The 24,809-nt window shown below is 43.4% G+C and overlaps 1 protein-coding gene across 8 annotated transcripts in view; it reads left to right on the forward strand.

Annotated features, from left to right (window-relative positions):
• Positions 1–24,809, forward strand: part of SAMD11 (sterile alpha motif domain containing 11) — a 180,701-nt gene that overhangs the window by 116,749 nt on the left and 39,143 nt on the right. For all 8 annotated transcript variants that reach the window (XM_073656947.1, XM_073656944.1, XM_073656946.1 and 5 more), the window contains exon 6: positions 19,736–19,828. In XM_073656947.1, coding sequence (XP_073513048.1) covers positions 19,736–19,828 — 93 coding nt within the window. The remainder of the gene's footprint in view (positions 1–19,735; positions 19,829–24,809) is intronic.

A 24,809-nucleotide genomic window follows, 5' to 3' on the forward strand; every position in this document is an offset into this window, starting at 1 on the left:
CACGACTTAGAACTGATGGCTTTAGGCCATGAGTTCATATCTTTCCCTGGAATCTCACGACCTAGAACTGACTGCTTTAGGTCATGAATTCATATCTTTCCCCGGAAGCTCACGACCTAGAACTGACTGCTTTAGGTCATGAGCTCATATCTTTCCCCGGAAGCTCACAACCTAGAACTGAGGCTTTAGGCTATGAGTTCATATCTTTCCCGAAAGCTCACGACCTAGAACTGACTGCTTTAGGTCATGAGTTCATATCTTTCCAAAAAGGTCACGACCTAGAACTGACTGCTTTAGGTCATGAGTTCACATCTTTCCCCCGGAAGCTCATGACCTAGAACTGACTGCTTTAGGTCATGAGTTCACATCTTTCCCCGGAAGCTCATGACCTATAACTGACTGCTTTAGGTTATGAGTTCATATCTTTCCCCGGAAGCTCACGACCTAGAACTGACGGCTTTAGGTCATGAATTCATATCTTTCCATAAAGCTCACGACTTAGAACTGATGGCTTTAGGTCATGAGTTCATATCTTTCCCTGGAATCTCACGACCTAGAACTGACTGCTTTAGGTCATGAGTTCATATCTCTCCAAAAAGGTCACGACCTAGAACTGACTGCTTTAGGTCATGAGTTCACATCTTTCCCCCCCCCCGGAAGCTCATGACCTAGAACTGACTGCTTTAGGTCATGAGTTCACATCTTTCCCCGGAAGCTCATGACCTATAACTGACTGCTTTAGGTTATGAGTTCATATCTTTCCCCAGAAGCTCATGACCTAAAACTGACGGCTTTAGGTCATGAATTCATATCTTTCCATAAAGCTCACGACTTAGAACTGATGGCTTTAGGTCATGAGTTCATATCTTTCCCTGGAATCTCACGACCTAGAACTGACTGCTTTAGGTCATGAATTCATATCTTTCCCCCGAAGGTCACGACCTAGAACTGACTGCTTTAGGTCATGAGTTCATATCTTTCCCCGGAAGCTCACGACCTAGAACTGATGGCTTTAGGCCATGAGTTCATATCTTTCCCGAAAGCTCACGACCTAGAACTGACTGCTTTAGGTCATGAGTTCATATCTTTCCAAAAAGTTCACGACCTAGAACTGACTGCTTTAGGTCATGAGTTCACATCTTTCCCTGGAAGCTCATGACCTAGAACTGACTGCTTTAGGTCATGAGTTCATATCTTTCCCCGGAAGCTCATGACCTAGAACTGATGGCTTTAGGTCATGAGTTCATATCTTTCCCCAGAAGCTCATGACCTAGAACTGACTGTGTTAGGTCATGCGTTCATATCTTTGCCCGGAAGCTCATGACCTAGAACTGACTACTTTAGGTCATGAGTTCATATCTTTCCATAAAGCTCACGACCTAGCACTCACTGTTTTAGGTCATGAGTTCACATCTTTCCTGGAAGCTCATGACCTAGAACTGACTGCTTAGGTCATGAGTTCATATCTTTCCCGAAAGCTACCTCTCCTGAGTCCTCCATGTACAGGAACGATAAGCACGGCCAAGTGTTCTCCATGGGAGAGCCACTGCTGGACATTTCGGCTAGTGGCTTATCTCCCTACTGAAGAAGAGGATCTCGCAATTGAATTCCAGCCGCTCAATCCTTAAGTCTGCTGACATAATCTGTTGAGGACGTAAGAATCACATTAGATATTCAGCCGATCCATCAAAATGGGCAGGTTCTGTATACGATCATCAGGGCTTAGCACATGGACATGGCGCTCAAGATAATTGCTTGCTTTAATATTGCATGCTAACAGTTGAATAGGAAATCTGCATTGTCTGGAACCGTTTTAATTCTAATACGGGGAAGACTTTTATTTTGATAAGCCAATGGCACAAGCAAAAAAAAGAAAGATTGCAAAACATTGTTAGTCGCCGACCTTTACATCCGTGGGACAATGTCTTGTAATGAATGGAAGCTCTAGGTCTGTAGGTATTAATTGTCTAAGTAAAAGAAAAAAAAAAAAAAAAAAAAAGGTGCATCCTTGGATTCCTTCCCTCCTGAATGGAAGGTCATATTTCCTTTGTGAGGTTCGGTGTTGTACATGATGATCCTCGCTTCATAAGATCACGTCCTCAGCCCGTGTCAAGACCGCTCGACCTCATTTAAGTTGCTGAGGCTGCAGCTATGGTGTGATAGATTGATATAATTAACATGCAGACTGACTCAATATTATCCAGAGCGCTGAGAAATGTATGGGGAAAATCTATTCTGTGTGCACTTGTACCCTGAAATATATTCATCTGTCAATATCGCTCAATGCTCCGCTAGATGGAAATGATATAGATTGAAATTATAGAGCAGAATTGTCTTTTTTATTAATTAGCTAATATCACTCTCTTCTATGTAATGGCATCTTGTGGAGAAGGTTATAGCAAAGTGCCCCCTTTCCGAGCTCATTCTGGTTCAGTTTCATGCCCACCTACCCATCATCATGAGTGTTTGGAGGAAGGATCGTTGACATGCCTCTGTCCTGCCCTCCTCTCCCTTGTTTGCAGATATTAAAGGGGTTTGTTCCTTCTGGGACAATTGTTGCATATCTTATTGATATTCTATACATTTTTTCAGATGGGAACACCCTTTTAATCTGCAGCCTTCCCTTTCTTGTATCATACAGTTCTCATTTTGCTTGTGCTTCCCAGTTATGACCTTGTTTCTTTTTGATAATACTTAACCATTGCAAGTCTTCCAGTTTTATGGGCTTGATTTTTGAGAATCTCTTCAGTATATGTTGTATTATATTGTTTGCTTATTTTGGGATAATTCTAATAGAGCAGTAAAAAAAATGAATGGAGGTCTAAAGCAGGTGCCACCACTCTAGATGCCATTGGAAGTCTTCAAACAGGCTGGACAGACATCTGTCTGAGATGGTTTAGTGACTCCTGCATTGAGAAGGGGGTTGGACACAATGACCCTGGAGGTCCCTTCCAACTCTAACATTCTATGATTCTATGGTACGACCCCGATGACCATGGTGTAGGCTGATTTCATACATCTGAAATTCACGGTACGAGTAAGCACCGTGATATATTATGCACTGGCCGCAGGTCTCCTGACCAGAACTCAGCAGCCTCATAGGGTTCAGAGATCAGGTCAGGAGACCTGTAGCCAGTCCATACATACTCGGACAGTGAAGCCAATCTTAAAATATGCATTAGAAAAAATATAATCTATCATGTAGCTGTTCATCTGTATTCTTGGGATCCATAAGTTATACGTTCAGCCAAAATCAGAACTTCCCTCTTGACCTCTTGAAGGCAGCATCTGTTCGAAGTCTTACTGTTCAATGCTGGTTGCCTACAGGCTTCCTTTGTCCGATAAAGAATGGATTAAAGATTTTAATGATGGCACTACTAGGCACCGCAGTCTTCTGTGATGGACCCAGCTATCCCCTTCTCCCTTCTTTCTGCCCTACACATTAAATAGCTTGTTCACTCGAGCTATTCCTCCAGACTCTACCGTACACCGGCACACTCGAATTGGCCAAGTTGCACGTGTTCTCAATGGGGAGAGGGGATTAAGTCACTGTTGGACACCTTTTGGCAGTGGAAACAAATAGGACATGTTGAAATCCAACATGCCTGATCCTATTTTTCCACATCTGTCTAAAGACGGGACATGTCTTTACCCATTAGATGGTTGAATGGTCCTGCCAAGTGGTTCTTTAATGTGTAAAGGGTTATATACAGGTGGCTGTATATAGGCTGATCGCCTCCATGCCACGCCGCATTGCTGCAGTAATTGATGCAAAAGAAGCCCCGACCGAGTATTGAGTGCATTTACTGAGCATACATTTCAGTAGGACAACATTACGGATTTTAAAAACATTTTTCAAGCTGTTGATATAAAGTATTCTAATTTACTGAGATAATGACTTTTGTGTTTTCATTGGCTGTAAGCCATAATCATCAACATTAACAGAAATAAACACTTGAAATAGATCACTCTGTCTGTAATGACTCTATATGAGTTTCACTTTTTGTATTGAAGAACTGAAATAAATTAACTTTTTGATGATATTCTAATTTAATGAGATGCATCTGTATATGTACTTATAAAATGACAAAAAGGACTAATACTCCCCATACTGATCGCCTGCTACTCCTGTGCCGATGCTTCCCTCGTTCCCCTCGTTCCCCGCTGTTGTCTATGAACCATTTTGGCGTCTTGACACCATTGAGGTCACATATCTAAATGACAGATGGGCGAGGTATGGCAGAACCCTTAGCAAGAGGGATAGGTAATACTTTTTTTTTATGTCCTTGTCAATTCTGTGCCTTAGATTTCCCATGGCTTGAACCCCCCTTTAATTCTGGAGTCATGATCAATGCTATTCCACGTTTTCTCATGGAGGGTGGTAGTAGACGGGTTAACAAGCGCCCATTTTTCCAGTGCTGACAGTAACATTGTATGTGTGTTCTTGCATGCAGCTACATTTTATTATTTTTATTTTTCTCTTATTTATCGGTTCTCTCCGGACGGCTGCACAAAGTCGCACAGAGGTCTTAAACCCAGATATCCGTGTGACATCAGGGCTATGAGACGAGGGCATGAAAGCTGCCGAGTTTTTAGTGGGGGAGGGTGGAAGGCCAGAGGGAGGCAGGGGAAGCGGCGCACGCTGATAACATCTAATTGCTATATTGATCTGTCTTGGAGCCAGTGTGAGCGCCGGAGGGTGATTGAGATGTGTATCCCCTTCCTATTCAGATGCTGTGGACCGGCTGATATTATTCATTTACCTCTGACACTGCCGTAATAATATGAGAACAAAGGACAAAACCGCCAGTCGTCTGTTCTGCGGAGCTTACGCTTCAATATGGCTGCAAAGTGATTTTATAAAGATTTAACAATGTCCATTGTGCACGCATCCATCTGCGCAGAATATAATAGGGATATTTTTCTGTAATTTGATGAACACCGATACATATTAATCTAAACCTTTCTGACGACTGACATATAGCACATCTGCAATCAGCTCTTTTTCTAAATGTCCTGTAAAAGGCTACGACACCAGGTCCTTGTGAATTATAGGTATTATCTGGGCGGCTGCAATTCTGGATTTGCGCAATGTGTCCTCTGGTATTGGCTCAGGTACTGGAATATAATAACCACCTGGAAAAGCGGTGAAGGTCTTATTGCTTCTAGAAACTAACATTTGCAAATTATGATGTCTACTCTGCGATTGAGCTTTTGGTATATCTCCAAAAATTGTATCACTATCACATTATAGATTGTGGGCACGAGTGTCAATATCCGAATATCTGCAGGTCTGTAGTCAGAATATGTGACCTCAAACCAATATGGTCACAAAAAAATAGATGTCGGCCAAATGAGGGTCCGGCTGACTGCTATCTTCTCCAACTTTCCTATACTCTTCCTGTGGTCTCTATGAGAAAGCTGCTGCCAGACTTTTCTGGCAGCAGCTTATCTCCCGCGAAACAAAGGGATCGGCCAGTAAAATATAGCAGGATGTGTCCCTCTCTCGCTAGATGTCATCTGTCAGGGCAGAATCGAGATGCCCCCGTATTAGGCGTCTGGTCGGCTTTAGTTTAAGGCTGTGTTCACACATCCCTGTTTCACGGTCCAAGTACCAACTACAATGAACGGACCGTCCACAGGTCTCCTGACCTGAACTCAGCAGTGTCATATACTGTATGAGGGGACACTCGGCCAGTCTGTGTTAGCCCACAGCCCCTCTATCAGTATTTGGTCAGTATTTTTTCTCAGGAGTGGGAGCCAAAAACAGGTGAGGAACAATCAGAGAAAAGGTATAATAGAAACAAGTCACCAATTCTGCATTTATCACCCACTCCTGAGAAAAAATACTGACTAAATACTGATAGTGGGGTGGTGACCTTAGGGTCATGGCCCATCACAGTCCATACTCAGACCACAAAAAATTGTCTAACATGTATGGTGACCTTTAGAGCCTGTGCACATGTTGCAGATTTGTTGCATTTTTCTCTGCACAGATTTGTCACAAAACCTAAAGGATTTCCTAGTGCCAGTAATGTGAAAGAGATTCCTGAAGTCTCGTGCACACGCTGCTTATTTCTCCTTGCAGATTTCAGTCTGCACCATGTCTATTCTTTCAGCGCTTATGCTGCAGATTTCACCCATATTAATGAATGGGGAAAAATTTGCACCAAAAACGCATGTAAAAACGCATTACAGACGCCCCCTATATTACGCAACGTTTTTATTGCCAAAAAATGCAGAAATTGTGCCGCAATTTGTGCTGCAAATACTTAACACCGAGGCTATGTTCACACGTTGCGTTTTTTCAGCGTTTTTTGATGCAAATTTTCAGCTGCGTTTTACAGTACCAGCAAAGTCTAAGATTTCAGAAATCTTATACACACACATTGTTTTTTTTTTCCTGACTGTTTTGTCAAAGAGCAGCGTTATTTAAAAAGAAACATGTTACTTCTTTCAGCGTTTTTGCAGCATCTTTTACCCATTGGTAAGTGCAAAAATGCAGCAAAAAACGCAGGTATCAGAGTTTGCTGCTTTTTTGGTGCCAAAACCTGATGAAGTTGAATCAGATTACTTTTTTTATGCTCTAGACTTTATCAGTATGCACAAGAAACAAATATACATGACAAAAACGCAGCAAATACGCCGCAAAAACAAAAAAAAGACAGCAGGTTTTGCCTGCAAAAAAAACCACCAAAGAACGCAACATGTGAACATAGCTTTAGGAAGGAAAAATTAGCTCTTAGAGACCAGTTAGAAGGCTAATCCAGGTTAGGCGAGGTACCAGTAAGGCATCATGGTCCTGAATAGACGCCTTTCACAGCAGTATAGGGACATTACAGGGGTTGTTAAAAATTAGGAGAAACATGGCTGCTTTTATCTATAAACAGCCTTTCGTCTGCCCATGGATATGTCTGATATTGCAGCTCAACTTCTTTGAGGATGAGCTGCAATACTGCGCACAGCCTGTAGATAGGTGTGGCGCTGTTTGCAGAGAAGAATAGCCATTTTTTTCTTAAAGGAATTTGTGCAGATAACCAGGCAGTGTAAGGGGCTGCTAACAAGCGATTTGCATCAAGTCGGAGGATGCCACAGTGAAAGCACATTGTTTCTCCATGAAGCATTCTGCCTATATTCTGTGCACCAGGGAAATGTTGTGTGAGCAGAAAGTGGCTGTTATCTGCAGGAAGGATGAGATTAGCAGGTGATAAGGCTGGAGGTGCAGTGCTGGCTGCAGCTCAGAGGTTTTATCTGGAGAGAGGGATGAGCTGAGCACAAGGCTCACTTTAATCTTAATTGGAGAAGACATACAAAGGGATGAGGCAGCCCCGGCTCCTGACAAAGGCAGCCCAGAAAGCTGCAGGTTTGCACATTAAACACAGATTTAGAAGCCTCTTTAAGCAGCTCGAGGTGTCTCTGTAAACAAGCACAATCCTGACCATCCACTTTAGCTAATTCGCCCTGCCCAAAGGGGGAGAGAGCGCTCCTGCCCTCCTCCCCTGCCACTCATGCCCTTTCTCTTATGGCCCTCCGTATGCAGACACCTGTCTCTTTAACCCCGGCTCCTCTGCTATCTACACCGCGGATATTTGCCAATTCTGGTAATATGTCATCTTGAAATGCGTGCGATTTTCTTTATTCACTTGTCACTTTTATGTTTTTGAATCCATTTATAACTTGTTGTGCATGTATATAATACCATTAGAGATGTTTGGGGATTTATTCTTTTTTTTTTTCCCTTATTGTTCAATTTTTATTTATTTGTCAATTGTTTATTTATTTTTTATAATCTATAACTGCATTCTCGTAAAAAATGTCTATAAAATCAATGTGCTTAAAGTTTCGGAATACTTTGCAATAATGTTACTTTTATAGTTTCTATCAATATGTGAAGAGTCTAATTATATTTTGGGGTGGTGTTGCATTTTTTTTTTTTAATCCTTTTGTTTTTTTTCCTTTTCACTGAAAGGGTTAATAGGCGGGCAGGATATCCTGGTCTCACCTGTTAGACATTGGCACAGAGTGTTTGCTTAATGTTGCACATGATAACCTGAAGCCCAAGGACAAGGCACAGAGGGAGGGCAGGAGATCCTGTGACCCTCTCTGTTGCCACCATGTTCTGCATGTAAGTTGCAAAGGCAATGAGACAGTTTAGATTGAAAATGTTTACAAATCCTTTTGTATTGCCCTAAAAATAACAAGAGGGCAGAATGTTGCCCCCCAAATGACACCTGGTTCCCTTTAAACAATGGCCATTTTTTTATTTTCCATCACTGGTTCAACAAAACTAAACTCTCCTTGGTAATATCGATATCTGTTCAAAGTTCACAGTAATGCATTTAGTTCAGCTGCAGGGAGATAAAAGGAAAGAACTACTTCCACTAATGCAAAGAACATTTCCTTCATTTTCTTAGGGACTTGTAAACGTCTGACGTTGGCTCTCCGTATTTTGTATTCTAGAATGCGTGTTGGACTCTGTTCACACGTCCTGTAGTTCTTTCCTTTTTTTTTTTATTTGAAATGACAAAACCGGAAATAAAATGATCCAATACAGGATCCATCCACTTGAATGGGGACGGAAATGTCCTAAATTGTCTTCCGTTTGACTGCAGTCCGCTTTCTAGCTGGATCACAAAACGAAATTTGTCCGAAACGAAATAACGGATAGCAACTGGATCCCTCCTTTTATTTTAACATTCAAGACTATGGGAAACGGATCATAGCAGATAGTTTCCGTTTTTGTTCCATTTACGGATGACGATCATAGTTCTTTTTTTTTTTAGTACAGGATCCGTTACAAACAGATAACAAGTGTAAATGTGAACAGAGCCCAATGCAGTATTGTGATATGTGATGTCCACGTTAAAGTGACCCAGATGTATTGCTGGTAGTTGGGTAGCCGACCAGTGGTCTACGGATGCGGCAGCTGACGGGCTTGCAGTTTCATGTTCAGGTTTGATTGTCAGCTCTTCAGCTTGATGAGGTCTTGTATGGATGGGCAGCCCATATCTGTGTGCAATCAGCGTGACAGGAATTCAGGATTCACCTGGCTCCTACACGTGCCGCTGCACGGCAATGGCGTGAAAACCTCAGCCCTCCGCCGCACACAAGAAAGTGAAGCGGAGTCTCACTGACAGGGGGGAAGTTGGCTGTGAAAAATTGACACAGTGATGGTAAAAGGAGACAGTCACAGCAGGAAGAGCGAAAAGACAAATATAGCGAGGGCTGCAGAAAGGTGCAGCCTTAATGCTTCTGAAGGACAAAGTCATTGAGCAACTTAAGGTGGCGAGCCAGCCAGTCATCATAAGACTGTTTCCCAGAGCTTGCTAGATTAGTCGGTTGCAGCCAATAACCTAGACCTCCATGATGGGTTTACAGCAGATATGTGCGTGGGGACCCGTTTTGCTTTCAAGGTGTTGCTTCTGTAGACTGTACATTCTCAGGACTTGTCATCTTGCCTTTTTGAAGGCTTCTTCAAGTTGGTAACTGAGTGATAACTTGCCTGTGGAGCTCTATGGTCGCTTCGTTCTTGACCTTTTCTCTTGCCCCTTGCCATGCGTCCTCTTGCAATCCACAAGGCTGCTCCTCGGATGAGCTTTGCTGTCAGCACTGCAGCTGTCTAGAAGTGACAGAAGGCAAAGTAAACCCGAGAATAGTATATTCTTACCTTCCACAATACAACGTCTTCCTTTTCTCATGCATGACGGCCATGATATCCTTTCCCCCTACTTTTTGTTCCCCACAAATATCACCTGTTTTCCAACTTTCTCACTGTTTAATACTAGGACAATGTCCAAAAAGTGAAGTAGAATAAGTTTGGCAGTGGTCTCAAACTAGTTATGGACCCTAATTTATAAAAAAAAAAAAAAAAGTTTTCAGTCATTTCGGTTGAGTTGCATTTATAGTCAGACTGACATAAATGGTTATATTTGACAATGTCCTATATGGGCAATGCCACAAATGATAGTCTACAGATGGAGTGTTTTTATATTGACGGACTCCCTATTGTATAGTGTTCTGTCTCCATTACTTTCTAAGAGCTTATTCACATGGCCGTATAGTGGCTGCATTCTAAATATGTATTATGGCTGCAATTCCCGACCTGACAGCTGGTCCCATAACCTGAATGAACAGCCCCATATATCCATATATGCCTGATGGTTCAGATCATGAAACCCGCAGTTGGGACAGAAATTGTTCCTTGAAGTACTGGCTGTAGAGAAATATGTAATGTGACCAAGCCCTAAGTGTAATGTCGCCTTTTGCCACCCTGATAAAGTACAATGTATTAGGGTGCTTTCAGGCACTCTTCCGGTGGCCCCGTCGGGGCTTACATCCAAACCCCCACACAAAATGGGTACCCTTACACATGTACATTCAACTGGAAGTTCTCAGAACAGGGGATCGGTGGGATAGAGGAACTAAACTTTCAGTAAGTTTTTTCATATTTGGCAAGCACTTTAATTGCCTGCAAATTGGTGGGGTCAAGGTCCCGGGACCCCCGCCGATTGCTCAATGAACCTCTGAACAGTGCAGGATGCGGAGCACGCACAGAGCGGAGTACAGATTCAATAGAAAGCATGGGCTCTGTAGTCATGGATTTCTAGCTAATCCCAACTCTGCTCTGAGGGTGCACAATCGGGCAGGTGTGTGCGCTGTCTGGGGGTCTCAGAACCCGGACCACCACTGATTTGCATTCAATGTAATTTCCTGCCAAATATGGAAAAACTTCCTGAAAGTTTAGTTACTTTTTAAAAGTATTTTGCACCACTTTGATGTTGATGAGCTATTCTGGGAATGGGTCATCAATATCAGATCAGTGAGTGTCCAACACCTGGCACCGCCACCGATCATCATTTTGCAGAGGCTGGATGTAAATGGTGTATGGAGCCGAACTCCAGTGCTCTGATAGTAGTCACTACTGGGTACTGACTAATCTGATCTGAAATCCATACTGTGGATGCAACCATGGGCAACATTTTATGACCTAGCACTGTTTAATCATTCTGGTGCCCGGATGTAAATTGTGAATGGAGCTGAGCTGCAATTCTCCTAATGTAGGGCGGCATGGTGGCGCAGTGGTTAGCACTGCAGCCTTGCAGCGCTGGGGTCCTGGGTTCAAATCCCACCAAGGACAACATCTGCAAGGAGTTGTATGTTCTCCCCGTGTTTGCGTGGGTTTCCTCCGGGTTCTCCAGTTTCCTCCCACACTCCAAAGACATACTGATAGGGAATCTAGATTGTGAGCCCCGATGGGGACAGTGACGATAATGTATGTAAAGTGCTGCGGAATATGTTAGCGCTATATATAAATAAAGATTATTATTATTTATGACCACAACGCAGTGAGTGGAGCTGTTCTGTTCCAGCTTTGGGTTAACTGTGGTGGACAATAGCCATGCAATTTTGAAACCAAATCATGTGGTCAGTGACCACTGCGGGTGGGCAGCATTTCAGTCATGTGGGGCTAGCCGACCCGTGTGTTCTGTCACTAATGGAAGAAAAGCAAAATTAGATATTAGGCAATATTATCTAAATATCATCCCTCCCAGGAAAAGGTCCAACTCTTGTCTTGGCTGTGTGTGATTGTGATGGAACTGCAATACCAAACACAACCCATGGACAAGAGGGGCGCTGTTTCTTATGGGAAAAAAAAAGTAGACGCTTTTCTAATCTTGAACAACTCCCAATACAATCGGCAGCAAAACTGGGTACAGAAATGAATATTATATTTTCTACCAGTCCTGAAAACGACTGGCATGGTATCCATCCACAAAATGTAAATGGAAAGTTTGCTTCTTTTTTTTTTTTTTTATACCAAGATACCCATTGATAGTACAACCATGGCGCATTACTGCTGAGCGAGCCCATCGCGGGGATTAGTGTGGATTTATCTTGCCACAACTGGAACGAGAGTAAAAAATATTTCATGCTTCGCTCAGACGGATCCTGATGGTAATGAATTATGGCGACTGTCGTCGGATTGGCGGCGGCATCATTACATGACATTAGACAATTCTAAATTTTGTACGGATGTAATAATTATCCAGTCAGTAACGTCTCCGCTCTACGAGATCCCCCTATTAGCCACATTCATTATTCCTTCCACATACAATTTCTGTTTGGCTTTTTATTTTTCCCGTCTCCTTCAATTCCCGTATCCTTTTTCATTTTTTTCCCTTGATCTAAACTCCGCCGCCTCTCCCCTTCCTCTCGCTGCCTGCTTCTTTTTACAACCGTGTTTCCTTTCCTTGTGCTCTCTATGGAGCTCTCTGTGCTATTATAGAGCAACCTGCAGGGCAAACACAGCTGCGGGAGCAAGCATTAGAAGGCGGCGGCGGCACATCGTGCCTGTGCCCGGCTAATGAGGCAGCACTTAACCACACTGACTTTAGAGAGCTATGCCACTGAGCCCATCGCTGCGTAAAGCGCCCCAAAGTGCAAACTCCAGAGCTTGGCATGAGCCACAAATCGGTGGGGCCAATGCGTCTCCTGTCCGTGACACATCTGACGGCACAGACTTCTTAATTCCTTTCTCTTATTCCCTTAATCTGTCATCTTCATCAGGCTGGGGAAGTGGCAGCCAGCAAACCAGGGCTCCCGCACAATCAATCTCCACATTACAGCTGACAGAATGGTGCTAATAACTTATTGATCTAATGTTTGCCGAGCCCCACTGGGGCTGAAGAGCCGCCACTGATTGGCTCCAAGAGCCGAGACTCTGCCCAGAGCGAAGCGGAAAGCTTTCAAACTGTCTTCTTCGTGAGGACCAGGGAAGCGGAGAGGAGGGGGGGTTGGAAAAGTAACGCGTAGAAGAAGGTGGCATGAGTGGAGGAGAGGAAAAAATAATAATAATTGTAGAGATGGGGCGCAGGGGACTTACCCTGGGCAAGGCGCAAAAAGGCAAAAAAAAAAGATACCAGAAACCATAGGAGAAAAATAACTTAAAGGGCTTGTCTAGGCTTATGATAGTTATGACCTATCCGTAGGACAGGTTACCAATATCAGATTGGTGGGAATGCAACACCCGGCACCCTGACTAATCGGCTCCACTGGCTGTCGGATGTGAACGGAAATGGAACAGCACAGCTCCATTTACTGTGTTGTGGCCATTGTGAGAGCTGCAGCTCAATTCCATTCATGGTATACATCACCAGGATGGTATTATACATCACCAGGATGGTATTATACATCGCCAGGATGGTATAATTGAAATACTTCATCACCAGGATGGTATTGTACATCACCAGGATGATTATAGAGATCGAGGTCATAATATGTTGCTCATGGTTGGAGCCCCAGTGGTTGTATATACAGTATGGATTTCTGATCTTGTGGGAGTATGGAATGGGTGGGGTACAAATAAAGGGCTATGGGTTTAGGGTTTTGGGGAGCAGTCACCCCAAACCAATTCAGTTCACAGGTGAAGTCAGAATTGGGGCATAAACTGCATGATTCAAGCAAATGCGTGGAGATGAGTAACATATGAAGGCTGTATAAGGGTCTAGAACAAATTGACCAGTGCTGGGCTCTACTATACTACTCAAATAACTGGGTGCAGCTCAATTTTTTTTTTGGATGAAATTAATACTTTAAATTGGCAATATCAATGCCCCCCCAAGAGAAATGACTCTATAGATAAGGTCATGAGCAGATTGATAACTCTTATTCCATTGCATTTCTACGTCTACTCTTTCCGGCAGCGTAGAGTTGGAATATTACTAATTTTATTTTGTTTATCAAAACACAGAGAGGGGATAACAAATAGCCCTTAGAGTATATACCCATTTAAAATATAAATTTTGGTAAACAATTAAAACCAGTACATAGATGAAATAATAATAAAGAGGCTGCTAAGCCTGGATGTAGGGAAAAACAATTCAATAAAGCAGCAAATGAACAACGTACATTGCACTTATACTTCAGAATGCAATCCTGATATACTCAAATAGCAAGGGTTAACTTTCCCCAATACATTTCAGCAGGAGAGATTTGAAAAGTCAGTAGTTTACTTACATTAGTGTGTGGCTGCTAGTTGTAGTGTCCCTATCACCCCAACGCGCGTTTCGTTAAAACTTCATCAGGAGGTGTGTAATTTTATTTTGTTTACGGATTGCACAAATAATAATAATACAAAAGAAAATCTCATCCGCTACATAAATGGCTTTATAAATGGCAAGAACCATTTTATATCCTAACTTTGGAGTAGGCACATCCCTTGGAGAGGTTTATCCCTAATTGAACGCTTTCCCATATCTGCAATCTGTGCACCAACCTTTGGCTTATCTCGCAGGCAGCCATAAGGCTTACGCAGTAACAAACACCAAGCAGATCTGCACGACAGCTTCTCGTAGGGTTCATCGTAAGCATTATTCATCTGTGGATGGCACGAGAGAGGGAAATACAGAGGGAACCATAGATGTAATAGAAGAGACTTTAGTTTTTTCAGATCAAAAAAAATATATATGTATATTTAAATTATGAAATTCTGTTTGCCCATTTTTTTCATCTTGTATGTGGTTTTGGGTAATGTTGGCAGCGATGAGCAATGTGACCACAGTTCCAGTTCCTTTCCAAAACTGATATGGGATCAAGGCATAATTAGGCAAATCTACCATTAATACCTGAAAGCTGGATGGTAGCCCCTGTGGTTGGCACCAAAAAATAGCAGAATAGCGTTTTCACACTAGACTATTCTGCCTATTGACCCAAGGTTCAAGGTGAAGCGTTGTGGTAGTCTTATCTATGTGTCATGAAATCAGATGAATCGACCTCACGGATGACATTCTTCGGTGTCCGTATCCATTTACTCCATCTCCCCATCAGCGACATTTCTATTCTGCTGTAACGTGAGTAAATGCGATCTATCAGCTGCCCTCTAATCCTACGTTGCCAGCCAGCCTTTCGAACATGCTCATGTGGCAATGCAAGGGCCAAATCAGTAAATCATTGTAGAGATCTGGGACGGTGCTTGTGCCGGCTGAGCCAGAACCTACCCCGATCCCACACACATCTGCTCTACTGCAAGCCAATAAACACAAGCTGTTAGGAGACTATATCCTGAGCACAAAATGGGAATGTGCGCACATCAAGGTGTGTAGCAAGACCGTGAATGGAAAATGATCTCTTTAACCGTGTCTTTTGTTTGGCTGTACATACTGTGGGTGAACCATGTCATTACTTCCTATTGAAATTATAGTAATATTTTTAGTCTAGCCGCCATTTTTGAATCTTTGAAGACCTTATTTTGTCACTCCTGCATAGATGTAGAAACAAAAAAAAATCCTGCTCCTCCTCTGTCCAAATTGTACAATACCCCCTATCAGGATGTTATGTTATGTAGGAACCCCCACATAACAGCCCACATTTCCCTTGAGAGCAATGTATGCAAACTAAACCAACGGCTCTGTAAATGGGCTGTGCAAGGTTTCAGGTGTCCATACACCAGAGACAGCAGTCTCTCCAGGACTTCCCTCATACACATGCACACTCGGCACAGCTAAGCGTGCATGTGTTTTCAACTTGGACAGTAGCTTAAACCGCTTCCAGGTACTTCTATCCCATCTGCTGTGAGAACAAGCCCGATCTTTTCTCCCCCAAAATAATCTGTCATTGGAGACGCTCACAGATTAGATGGTTGGCTGGTCCTGCTGATAACAATCTAATGAGCGTGACCAGTTTTAAGATGGATGTTGACTGAACCTACCAATTTTGGCAGGATCAGCTGGTTTTGCCTCAAAAGATATCATCAGGAAAGAGGACAATCTTGTGGTTGGAATGTAAATGTCCAATTCTTTTGATTTCCGGGGAGATAAGGCACCAGTTTTCTCCTCTCTCTACCTGAACGTTTGGCCAACCTAAAGTCCCCCCCCCCCCGATACACACTAGACTAATGTCAGCTGAACCCGCTGATATTGATGGGTCTGGCTGATTGTCTAATGTGTATGGGGGCGCCGGACAATGATTGTCGGGTAAATAGGGATCTGGCTTGTCCGATTTCAAACTGCCAATTGCATTGTTCTCCCTGAGATAAGCCACCGACATATATGTTTGGCAGCAGCTCTCTCATAAAGAACACCGGATCGTTCCTATAAATGGGAGAAACGGCTAAGATGACTGTCGGCCGATCCATCTGTCTAAGCATTCTTTAGCTGACTGCTATCTCATGTGTATGGCTGATTTAGTCGTTCATGTGTATGGGCGATTCGGGAGAGATGGCCAGCAGCTACATACTGTATATGGCAAGCTTTGGTTGGCCAAAAACAATATTTTTCTCTGCCGATCGACCACTTTAACCACCAAAGACATCGGATTCTCATCTGATTCCAACAAATTTATCCTAAGCATATGGTTGACTTTATTATGGTATAGTTACACTGGAAGTTGCTTTTTATTTAACGGCCTTCAGCTCCTTCTCAAACCATGTTGAGTTGATGGATGAACGCTCTGTAGGAAGATTGATCTTGTGTAAGCCTAGATAGGTATATATATTGCTCAAAAAAATAAAGGGAACACTCAAATAACACATCCTAGATCTGAATGAATGAAATATTCTCATTGAATACTTTGTTCTGTACAAAGTTGAATGTGCTGACAACAAAATCACACAAAAATCATCAATGGAAATCAAATTTATTAACCAATGGAGGCCTGGATTTGGAGTCACCCCCAAAATTAAAGTGGAAAACCACACTACAGGCTGATCCAACTTTAATGTAATGTCCTTAAAACAAGTCAAAATGAGGCTCAGTATTGTGTGTGGCCTCCCCGTGCCTGTATGACCTCCCTACAACACCTGGGCATGCTCCTGATGAGGTTGCGGATGGTCTCCTGTGGGATCTCCTCCCAGACCTGGACTAAAGCATCCGCCAACTCCTGGACAGTCTGTGGTGCAACATGAAGTTGGTGGATGGAGTGAGACATGATGTCCCAGATGTGCTCAATCGGATTCAGGTCTGGGGAACGGGCGGGCCAGTCCATAGCTTCAATGCCTTCATCTTGCAGGAACTACTAACACACTCCAGCCACATGAGGTCTGGCATTGTCCTGCATTAGGAAGAACCCAGGGCCAACCGCACCAGCATATGGTCTCACAAGGGGTCTGAGGATCTCCTCTCGGTACCTAATGGCAGTCAGGCTACCTCTGGCGAGCACATGGAGGGCTGTGCGCCCCTCCAAAGAAATGCCAACCCACACCATTACTGACCCACTGCCAAACCGGTCATGAAGTATGTTGCAGGCTGCCGATCGTTCTCCACGGCATCTCCAGACTATGTCACGTCTATTACATGTGCTCAGTGTGAACCTGCTTTCATCTGTGAAGAGCACAGGGCGCCAGTGGCGACTTTGCCAATCCTGGTGTTCTGTGGCAAATGCCAAGCGTCCTGCACAGTGTTGGGCTGTGAGCACAACCCCCATCTGTGGACGTCGGGCCCTCATACCACCCTCATGGAGTCGGTTTCTAACCATTTGTGCAGACACATGCACATTTGTGGCCTGCTGGAGGTCATTTTGCAGGGCTCTGGCAGTGCTCCTCCTGTTCCTCCTTGCACAAAGGAGGAGGTAAAAGGTCCTGCTGCTGGGTTGTTGCCCTCCTATGGCTCCCTCCACATCTTCTGGTATCTGCTCCATGCTCTGGACACTACGCTGACAGACACAGCTACCCTTCTTGCCACAGCTCGCACTGATGTGCCATCCTAGATGAACTGCACTACCTGAGCAACTTCTGTGGGTTGTACTGTAGACACCGCCCCATGCTACTGTACCTCTAGGGGTGAGAGCAATGGCAAAATGAAAAAGTGACTAAAACAACAGCCAAAAAGGATGAGAACAGAGAAATGGTCTGTGGTCACCACTTGCAGAACCACTCCATTATAGGGGATATCTTGCTTATTGCCTATCATTTCTAACAGTTGTCTGTTCCATTTGCACAACAGCAGGAGAAATTGATTCACAATCAGTGTTGCTTCATAACTGGACAGGTAGATTTCACAGAAGTGTTATTGACTTGGAGTTACATTGTGTTGTTTAAGTGTTCCCTTTATTTTTTTGATCATTGTGTATATATATTTATAATCTCCATCGGTGTTGGTCACTGGATCTGGCTTTAGTACTGGGGATCCCAGTTTATTTTTTTGTGTGATAGCTCACAGTGAGCTCTGGTTGACATGTCTACTTAATGAACCATTCCTGCCTGGAAATTATTACTGTTCTTCACAGGTCAGCCCCGGTGAGGAGCTGGTGGCTTTTTTTTAGAACAATCTTTAGTGTTAGAGGCATTTATCGTGACATTGTAATAATATCTCGCAGACATTGCTCAGATTAATGGCATCTTTTATAGCGGCAGAACTTGCGACCGTATTGTGATGGTGGCGAACAGTCTCTGTTTATGTTTGTCAGGAGCGGGTGACTGTGCCTGTGTGTGGGTAGCTTCTGGCTCGCTTTTCCAAGCCTGTAGGTTCCTGCCCTTCCTTGTCTGTAACGTTCCTGGCAGGAGCACACGCTGAAGGTTGAATGGCAATTTGCCAGTGTTTGTGTTTGCAGAATTTGTGACCGAGCACACGGTCTGTGACTTTGTACAAACTTTGCCTGTGCTTGTTTGTCTGCCCTTTATGCCGCAGAAGAACTTTTTACGAGACACACGCTGTAGACATGGCCAAAGATAGCTCGCCAGCTGCTAACGAATCCGCTCAAGAATCCGCTAATGATACTAGTTATGGATCTGCGAATGGGAAACGTCAATGTGGCTGTAATCCGAAAAGGTGCTGGGTGGTCAAAAATGACCAAAGAAAAATTGTGCATCTATTCGGTTAATATTTCAAGTGACCCCAAAACGACAAGCACAATTGCCAGAAATTTTTCCATTTTGGGAAAAAAACAAACAAAACCCTTCTTTATTCCTGCAGACACAGGAACACGTTCTAATTGGCGAGCGCCATGCACCACTCATGCACAGCAAGCCCTTTCGCCGAAGGTAGCGTATTCCTATAAGATGCTGCATCTCTTCTGTAACGAGCTCTTGATAGACGAGAATTTGAAGCTTCCAATGACAGCCTGCCTCTTCCTTTTTGCCGTGTGCAGCAGTATCAGGCTCCCAGCCTCCCCCCAGCCACATAATAGGAGGGTATTGATTGGAAATCTGTGCAGGGGGACGCTGTAATTGTATATTAGATATTTGCGTTGGCTCGAAGAGCTTCACTAATGCAAAAGAGTCTGACGTTTCCGTAACATCCGCGAGCAGAAGGGCAGAGAAGTGGAAGAGACAGGCAGGCAGAGGAGGCGAGACAGTTGCAAAGCCAGCGAGACAGCCGAGGAGAGAGGCAGGGAATACTTAGTCCATGCGGCTAAGGGCTGTTGTAGAAGCATTTGGATAAGAGGCTGAGAAGAATCTCACGCTTCTTTTGTAGGGTTTGGAAACACACAGGGGACAGATGATGAATCTCAGTAAGAATAACTTGCATTTAATATTTTTATGGCTCCGAATCCTTTCATTGATTCCCTCCCTGGGCGAGCACAGGCGCACCACCCGGGGGGGGGGGGGAACCGAAATCACTGTCGTCCACTGTTGTCTACTGTCGTCTTAGTGGGTTTCCCGGTAATGGGTTGATCGTCTGTTTCCTTATTTAGCCCTTTTTTGTTCCATCTATGTAAAGTCTAATTGTTGTGTACATATTTATCGGACTCTTAGAACGTAAAACTATCTTTTTCTGATTTTATTTTATTTTTTTTCTTCCAGATGACTTTTTAGGCAAGAAGCGAGAATGCTCTCCCAACAGTAACAGCGAGTGCCCACTGGAAAGCAAGAAAGCCAGAAGCGAATCTCCGAAGGGTAAGTGGCACCCCATGCGCTTCCTTAAAGCTTGATTGCAAGTGGGGTAAGGGTGGGGGGGTGAGAAGGCGGAGTAGGGGGGGGGGTCCGTATAGCTTGCGGAGGGCGGGGATGGGAGGGAGGGAGAGTTGTCAAGGTGATGTGTTTGTGGAGTGTCAAAGTGTAACCGGGAAGGAGGAGGAAAAGGGCTAGTGAGTGGATAAAAATGCCTCATTAGCCCACCCTTTCATTGCTATCAGGGACATCACTCCTCCGTACCCTAATGATTTGCTCTGCATGCAGATGGGTGTTAATGAGGCGGCTAAAACTTTACATGATGTCAGCCCAGACATTAAGCCGTGATCCAATCCATTCCGAGCTGCCAACGTGAGACGGGATGAGGAAGGGCAGTGTCGGAGTGAAAAGGCTTTTGGCAGCTGCTGAATGTCTATGGGGCGAATTCTCAATAGCTTTCGCAACCCTTCGATCTCATTTTACATTTTTATTATAATCCCCCTTTAAAGCGAGGACTTGTAACTTTCTTTAGTCTTGGACTAGATTGAAGTTTGAGAATTCTTTATTATTTTTTATTTAGTTATTAAAAAACAGAGAAGAGGGGTAGATACCTATATTCCAATATCACTTTTAGTTTTCTTAGAGTTTCTCATTGTTTTGACTCCAGATTATCACTTTTGTATTGATTATTGGATGTTCTTTTCATTTCCACTTCTTTTTCTACAAAACCCACTTTGTTTAAAATGAAACGAGATGTATGGTACATTTTGTAGCCTTTTGATGTGAGTTTCTAAGAAATGCAACAATGTCATCATCTCCTTGGGGTATATGTCATGTAGAAGAGATTTTGAATTGGATGTTTGCTCTAGTTTACGCTTATATCTATAGCAGTAGGATGATTCCTGATTGTATATGGTTCCAAAAGTAGTATCTGTTCACTCCCTAACATAATGGGAGTTATCTTGTAAATGCTGAAGCCCCTCTAAATGCTCTGTACTGTGTGAACCGAAGCATTTTATAAACTTTTATCATTTAAAATATTTATTATTCCGGAAATTGGTTCAGTTCTGTCAGATTTTGAGTGTTAGTGATAAGAGTGGAATTTTTTGCAGCATCAAGAACTGATGAAAACTGATCACCCCGATTATAGGTCCAGATAGATCCTATGGACATATGATGGCTCTATTAGCGGCTTGTCGCCCCCCCCCCCCTCCCCCAAAGTTATTGCTTATGCATAGGTTAGTGGATAAATAGATGATCACTGGGGGTCTGACCGCCAGGGCCCATAGCAATCCTGATTTGAGCTCCCATTCCATTGACTATTGGACTGTGCTCGGCTATTTCTGACAGTCCCATAGACAATGAATGGAGGAGCGGAGGCCGAGCATGCACACTTGCACTCCATTCAGGATGGGGGCTGTTCTTGGGGTCTCAGAGGCCTGATCTCAGGATCGTTGGTGGTCCTAGCTGTCGGACCCTCAGCAACCAGCAAATTATCCCCTGTCCCATGGATATAACTTGTTTTTATGGAACCCATGATAATAGAGTCAAAAGAGCCTTATATAGATATGATTCTAGAGAGGACTTGAGTCATTGTGGAACTACAAGTATCATGATATCCCTATTAAAGGGGTTGTATCATATTTAACATTTACCACCTACCATAGGATAGGTGATAAATGTATGAACCGTGGTGATCAAACCTAGGGGAACTCTACCAAATCATAAGGGTAGTGATCCCAAAGTGTGAATGAAGCGGTAGTGAGCATGTGCGCCCACCACACTATTCCACAGGTCTATAGATCAGTAGTGAACATGCGCGACCACCTCACTATTCTACCGGTCTGTAGATCAGTAGTGAGCATGCGCAAGCACCACATTGTTCTACAGGTCTCTAGATCAGTAGTGAGCATGTGCGAGCACCACACTGTTCTACAGGTCTGTAGATCAGTAGTGAGCATGCGCAAGCACCACACTGTTCTACAGGTCTGTAGATCAGTAGTGAGCATGCGCGACCACCACACTGTTCTACCGGTCTGTAGATGAGTACTGAGCATGCGCGACCACCACACTGTTCTACAGGTCTCTACATCAGTAGTGAGCATGCGCGACCACCACACTGTTCTACAGGTCTGTAGATGAGTAGTGAGCATGCGCGACCACCACACTTTGTTCTACAGGTCTGTAGATCAGTAGTGAGCATGCGCAAGCACCACACTGTTCTACAGGTCTGTAGATCAGTAGTGAGCATGCGCGACCACCACACTGTTTGTTCTACAGGTCTGTAGATGAGTAGTGAGCATACGCGACCACCACACTGTTTGTTCTACAGGTCTGTAGATCAGTAGTGAGCATGCGCGATCACCACACTGTTCTACAGGGCTGTAGATCAGTAGTGAGCATGCTCGAGCACCACACTGTTCTACAGGGCTGTAGATCAGTAGTGAGCATGCTCGAGCACCACACTGTTCTACAGGTCTGTAGATCAGTAGTGAGCATGCGCGACCACCACACTGTTTGTTCTACAGGTCTGTAGATCAGTAGTGAGCATGAGCGACCACCACACTGTTTGTTCCACAGGTCTGTAGATCAATAGTGAGCATGCATGGCCACCTCACTGTTCTACAGGGCTGTAGATCAGTAGTGAGCATGCGCGAGCACCACACTATTCTACAGCTCTGTGTAGTGCGCATGCGTGACCATAGACAGTGATTGGAGCAGTGGTCACGCATGCACACTCCATTCACACAGGGGACTTTGGCACTTTTATTGGGACTGCAGGGGTTCCCAGTGTTCAGACCTCAGTGATTTCTCCTTTTATATAGTTTAATAAAGGATTTTTATGGACAGCCCCTTTAAGGTCCAACCCCTGATTCCTGCTTATCACAATTATGCATTTTCTTGATTTTTTTTTTTAGTATTTTTATTATTGAACCTCAGAGTTAGGATTTGAGGAAACGCACACTCTCCTAAGAGCTCACAGTGGATAATTACACTGCGCTCTGAGCAGCGGAAGAAAAAAATGTGGATGAAAAAAAAAAATACATAGCAATTAATTCTCTGAGCTTCTGTTCACGCTACCAAACAAAATTAATCAGAAATAATTAGTGTTTTTATTTTTGGAGTCTCTGTAGATTCCTTCCTTTGTATTGAGGTCTCCTTGAATCATTCTCATTATAAGACAGCCCTGACACAATGAACCCAGTTGGAGGCCTTAAAAAAAAAAAAAAAACCCAACTCTTTGGCGTTAACCCCTAAAGTGCCGGGCGATTATCGGGTGACTTGGTCTTCAGATAATTTTGAAGTTATCGGAGTGTGGAAATAAATGATAGAGGCCCTTGCCGGTATAACGACAGCTTCAGCTCTGCTACATCTACGTTGTTTGAAGTTGTTTTGTCCTATAATAGTCCATGAAAAGACACTTTACTGATGGCTACATAAAAACGCCCAGTCCAGGAGCCAAATCCAACTTTTTACTGGCCAGACAAGATGCAAAAAGTTTGGCTCCAGTGGAAAACTTCTAGATGTGCTGGTGACGTGGGCCCTTCGTCCAGCATTGCATTAGGCATTGAGTTCAGATTAGGCCATTGCTTTAGGGAATACGATTTCCAGGAAAGTGATAGCGGATGCATTACAGTAATTCTGATTATCATCACGCGCTTTAAAAAAAAAAAAAAAAAAAATCCTCATGCCCTCCTGCAAATCATTTTATTGTTTATCCTGATTTTCCCAGTGACTCGAATAGAATGATAAATACAGTAAAGACTGACACAACCGGCAAAGGCAATGTAAATGTGCATAAATTAGAAGTCCTCACACAGGGATGGTTCAGGAACTTGTATTTGCAGGTGTTTAATTTGGGAGGAAATTCTTTGTTTCCTACTAACCTTACAAGAATCCCCTTTGGAGAGGTCTCCAGCACTCAATAACATATTGTAAGATAAGTAGTTTGGCCGTCTGTCCACTCTACGACCCATTCAACCTTTCCAGCTGCCGGGAAGACCGTGGTGCACTCGCTAATTGGCTGAAGCTTCTCCTTCAGTCGCCAGATAATTATTGTTCTTGCGAGTCAGAGGGGAAGGAAGACAGACAGACAGATGCTGCTCTCTGCTCCATCCATCGCCTTTCTGGTGCCTTTCGGAGATTTGGCTGGATCAATGTCCAGTCTTTGGCCATATTAGCCGGTAATGACCAGAACAGACACCGGAAAGCTGCAGTGAGCATGGTATTAGAGGGGGCTGAGGGCATTTAAAGCTCCAGATCAGGTTTTGTCTGGACTACTTGGTAATTACAGATCAATGTCTTGGCATTTTCTCTTTTTTTTTTTTTTTTCCTTAATCCAAAAGCATGAGCAGATTATGGTGTCGACCTGTGTACTACAAGGCACATCTCGGATCCTGGATCAGCAATTGTATAATCTCCCCAAATAACGTTTAATGACTAATCAAACATGGCTTAGAGAATTTCTGTGTATACACTGTGTTCCAAATTATTATGCAAGTAATATTTTCTCAGATTTTCCCAAATTACCTATATGAATTGCAGTCATTGTAATTTTCCAGTCAAATAACTATTAGAGTACAATTGAAAGGTTTTTGCACAAACTGCCTATGATAACAGTATATTTTAAAAAAAATAAAAAACTCAAACTGCACTCAAAATGCATGTTCCAAATTATTATGCACAGCAGAGTTTTCAACCTTTTCATTTTAATAAAGAACAAAAAAATGGTAATTTTTGAAATTATAAGCATTAGCAGGTTATTACAAACTGAAATCAAACAGTTTTCAACTCAAAACTTTATTCTAGGTGATGTTACATTTGCACAGAGGACCGCTTGTTCGAAAGGAGCTTCTGAACTCTCTCGTCCATTGAATTTGTCAGGTTTTGGATGGTTTCTGCTTCAATTGTTTTGCATGAGGACAGAATACCCTCCCAGAGCTGTTGCTTAGATGTGAACTGCCTCCTGCCATCATAGACACTCCTT

The sequence above is a fragment of the Phyllobates terribilis genome, unplaced genomic scaffold, assembly GCF_046119375.1.
Source record: "Phyllobates terribilis strain yellow unplaced genomic scaffold, ASM4611937v1 Scaffold_12__6_contigs__length_324123572, whole genome shotgun sequence".
NCBI classification, from domain to species: Eukaryota; Metazoa; Chordata; class Amphibia; order Anura; family Dendrobatidae; genus Phyllobates; species Phyllobates terribilis.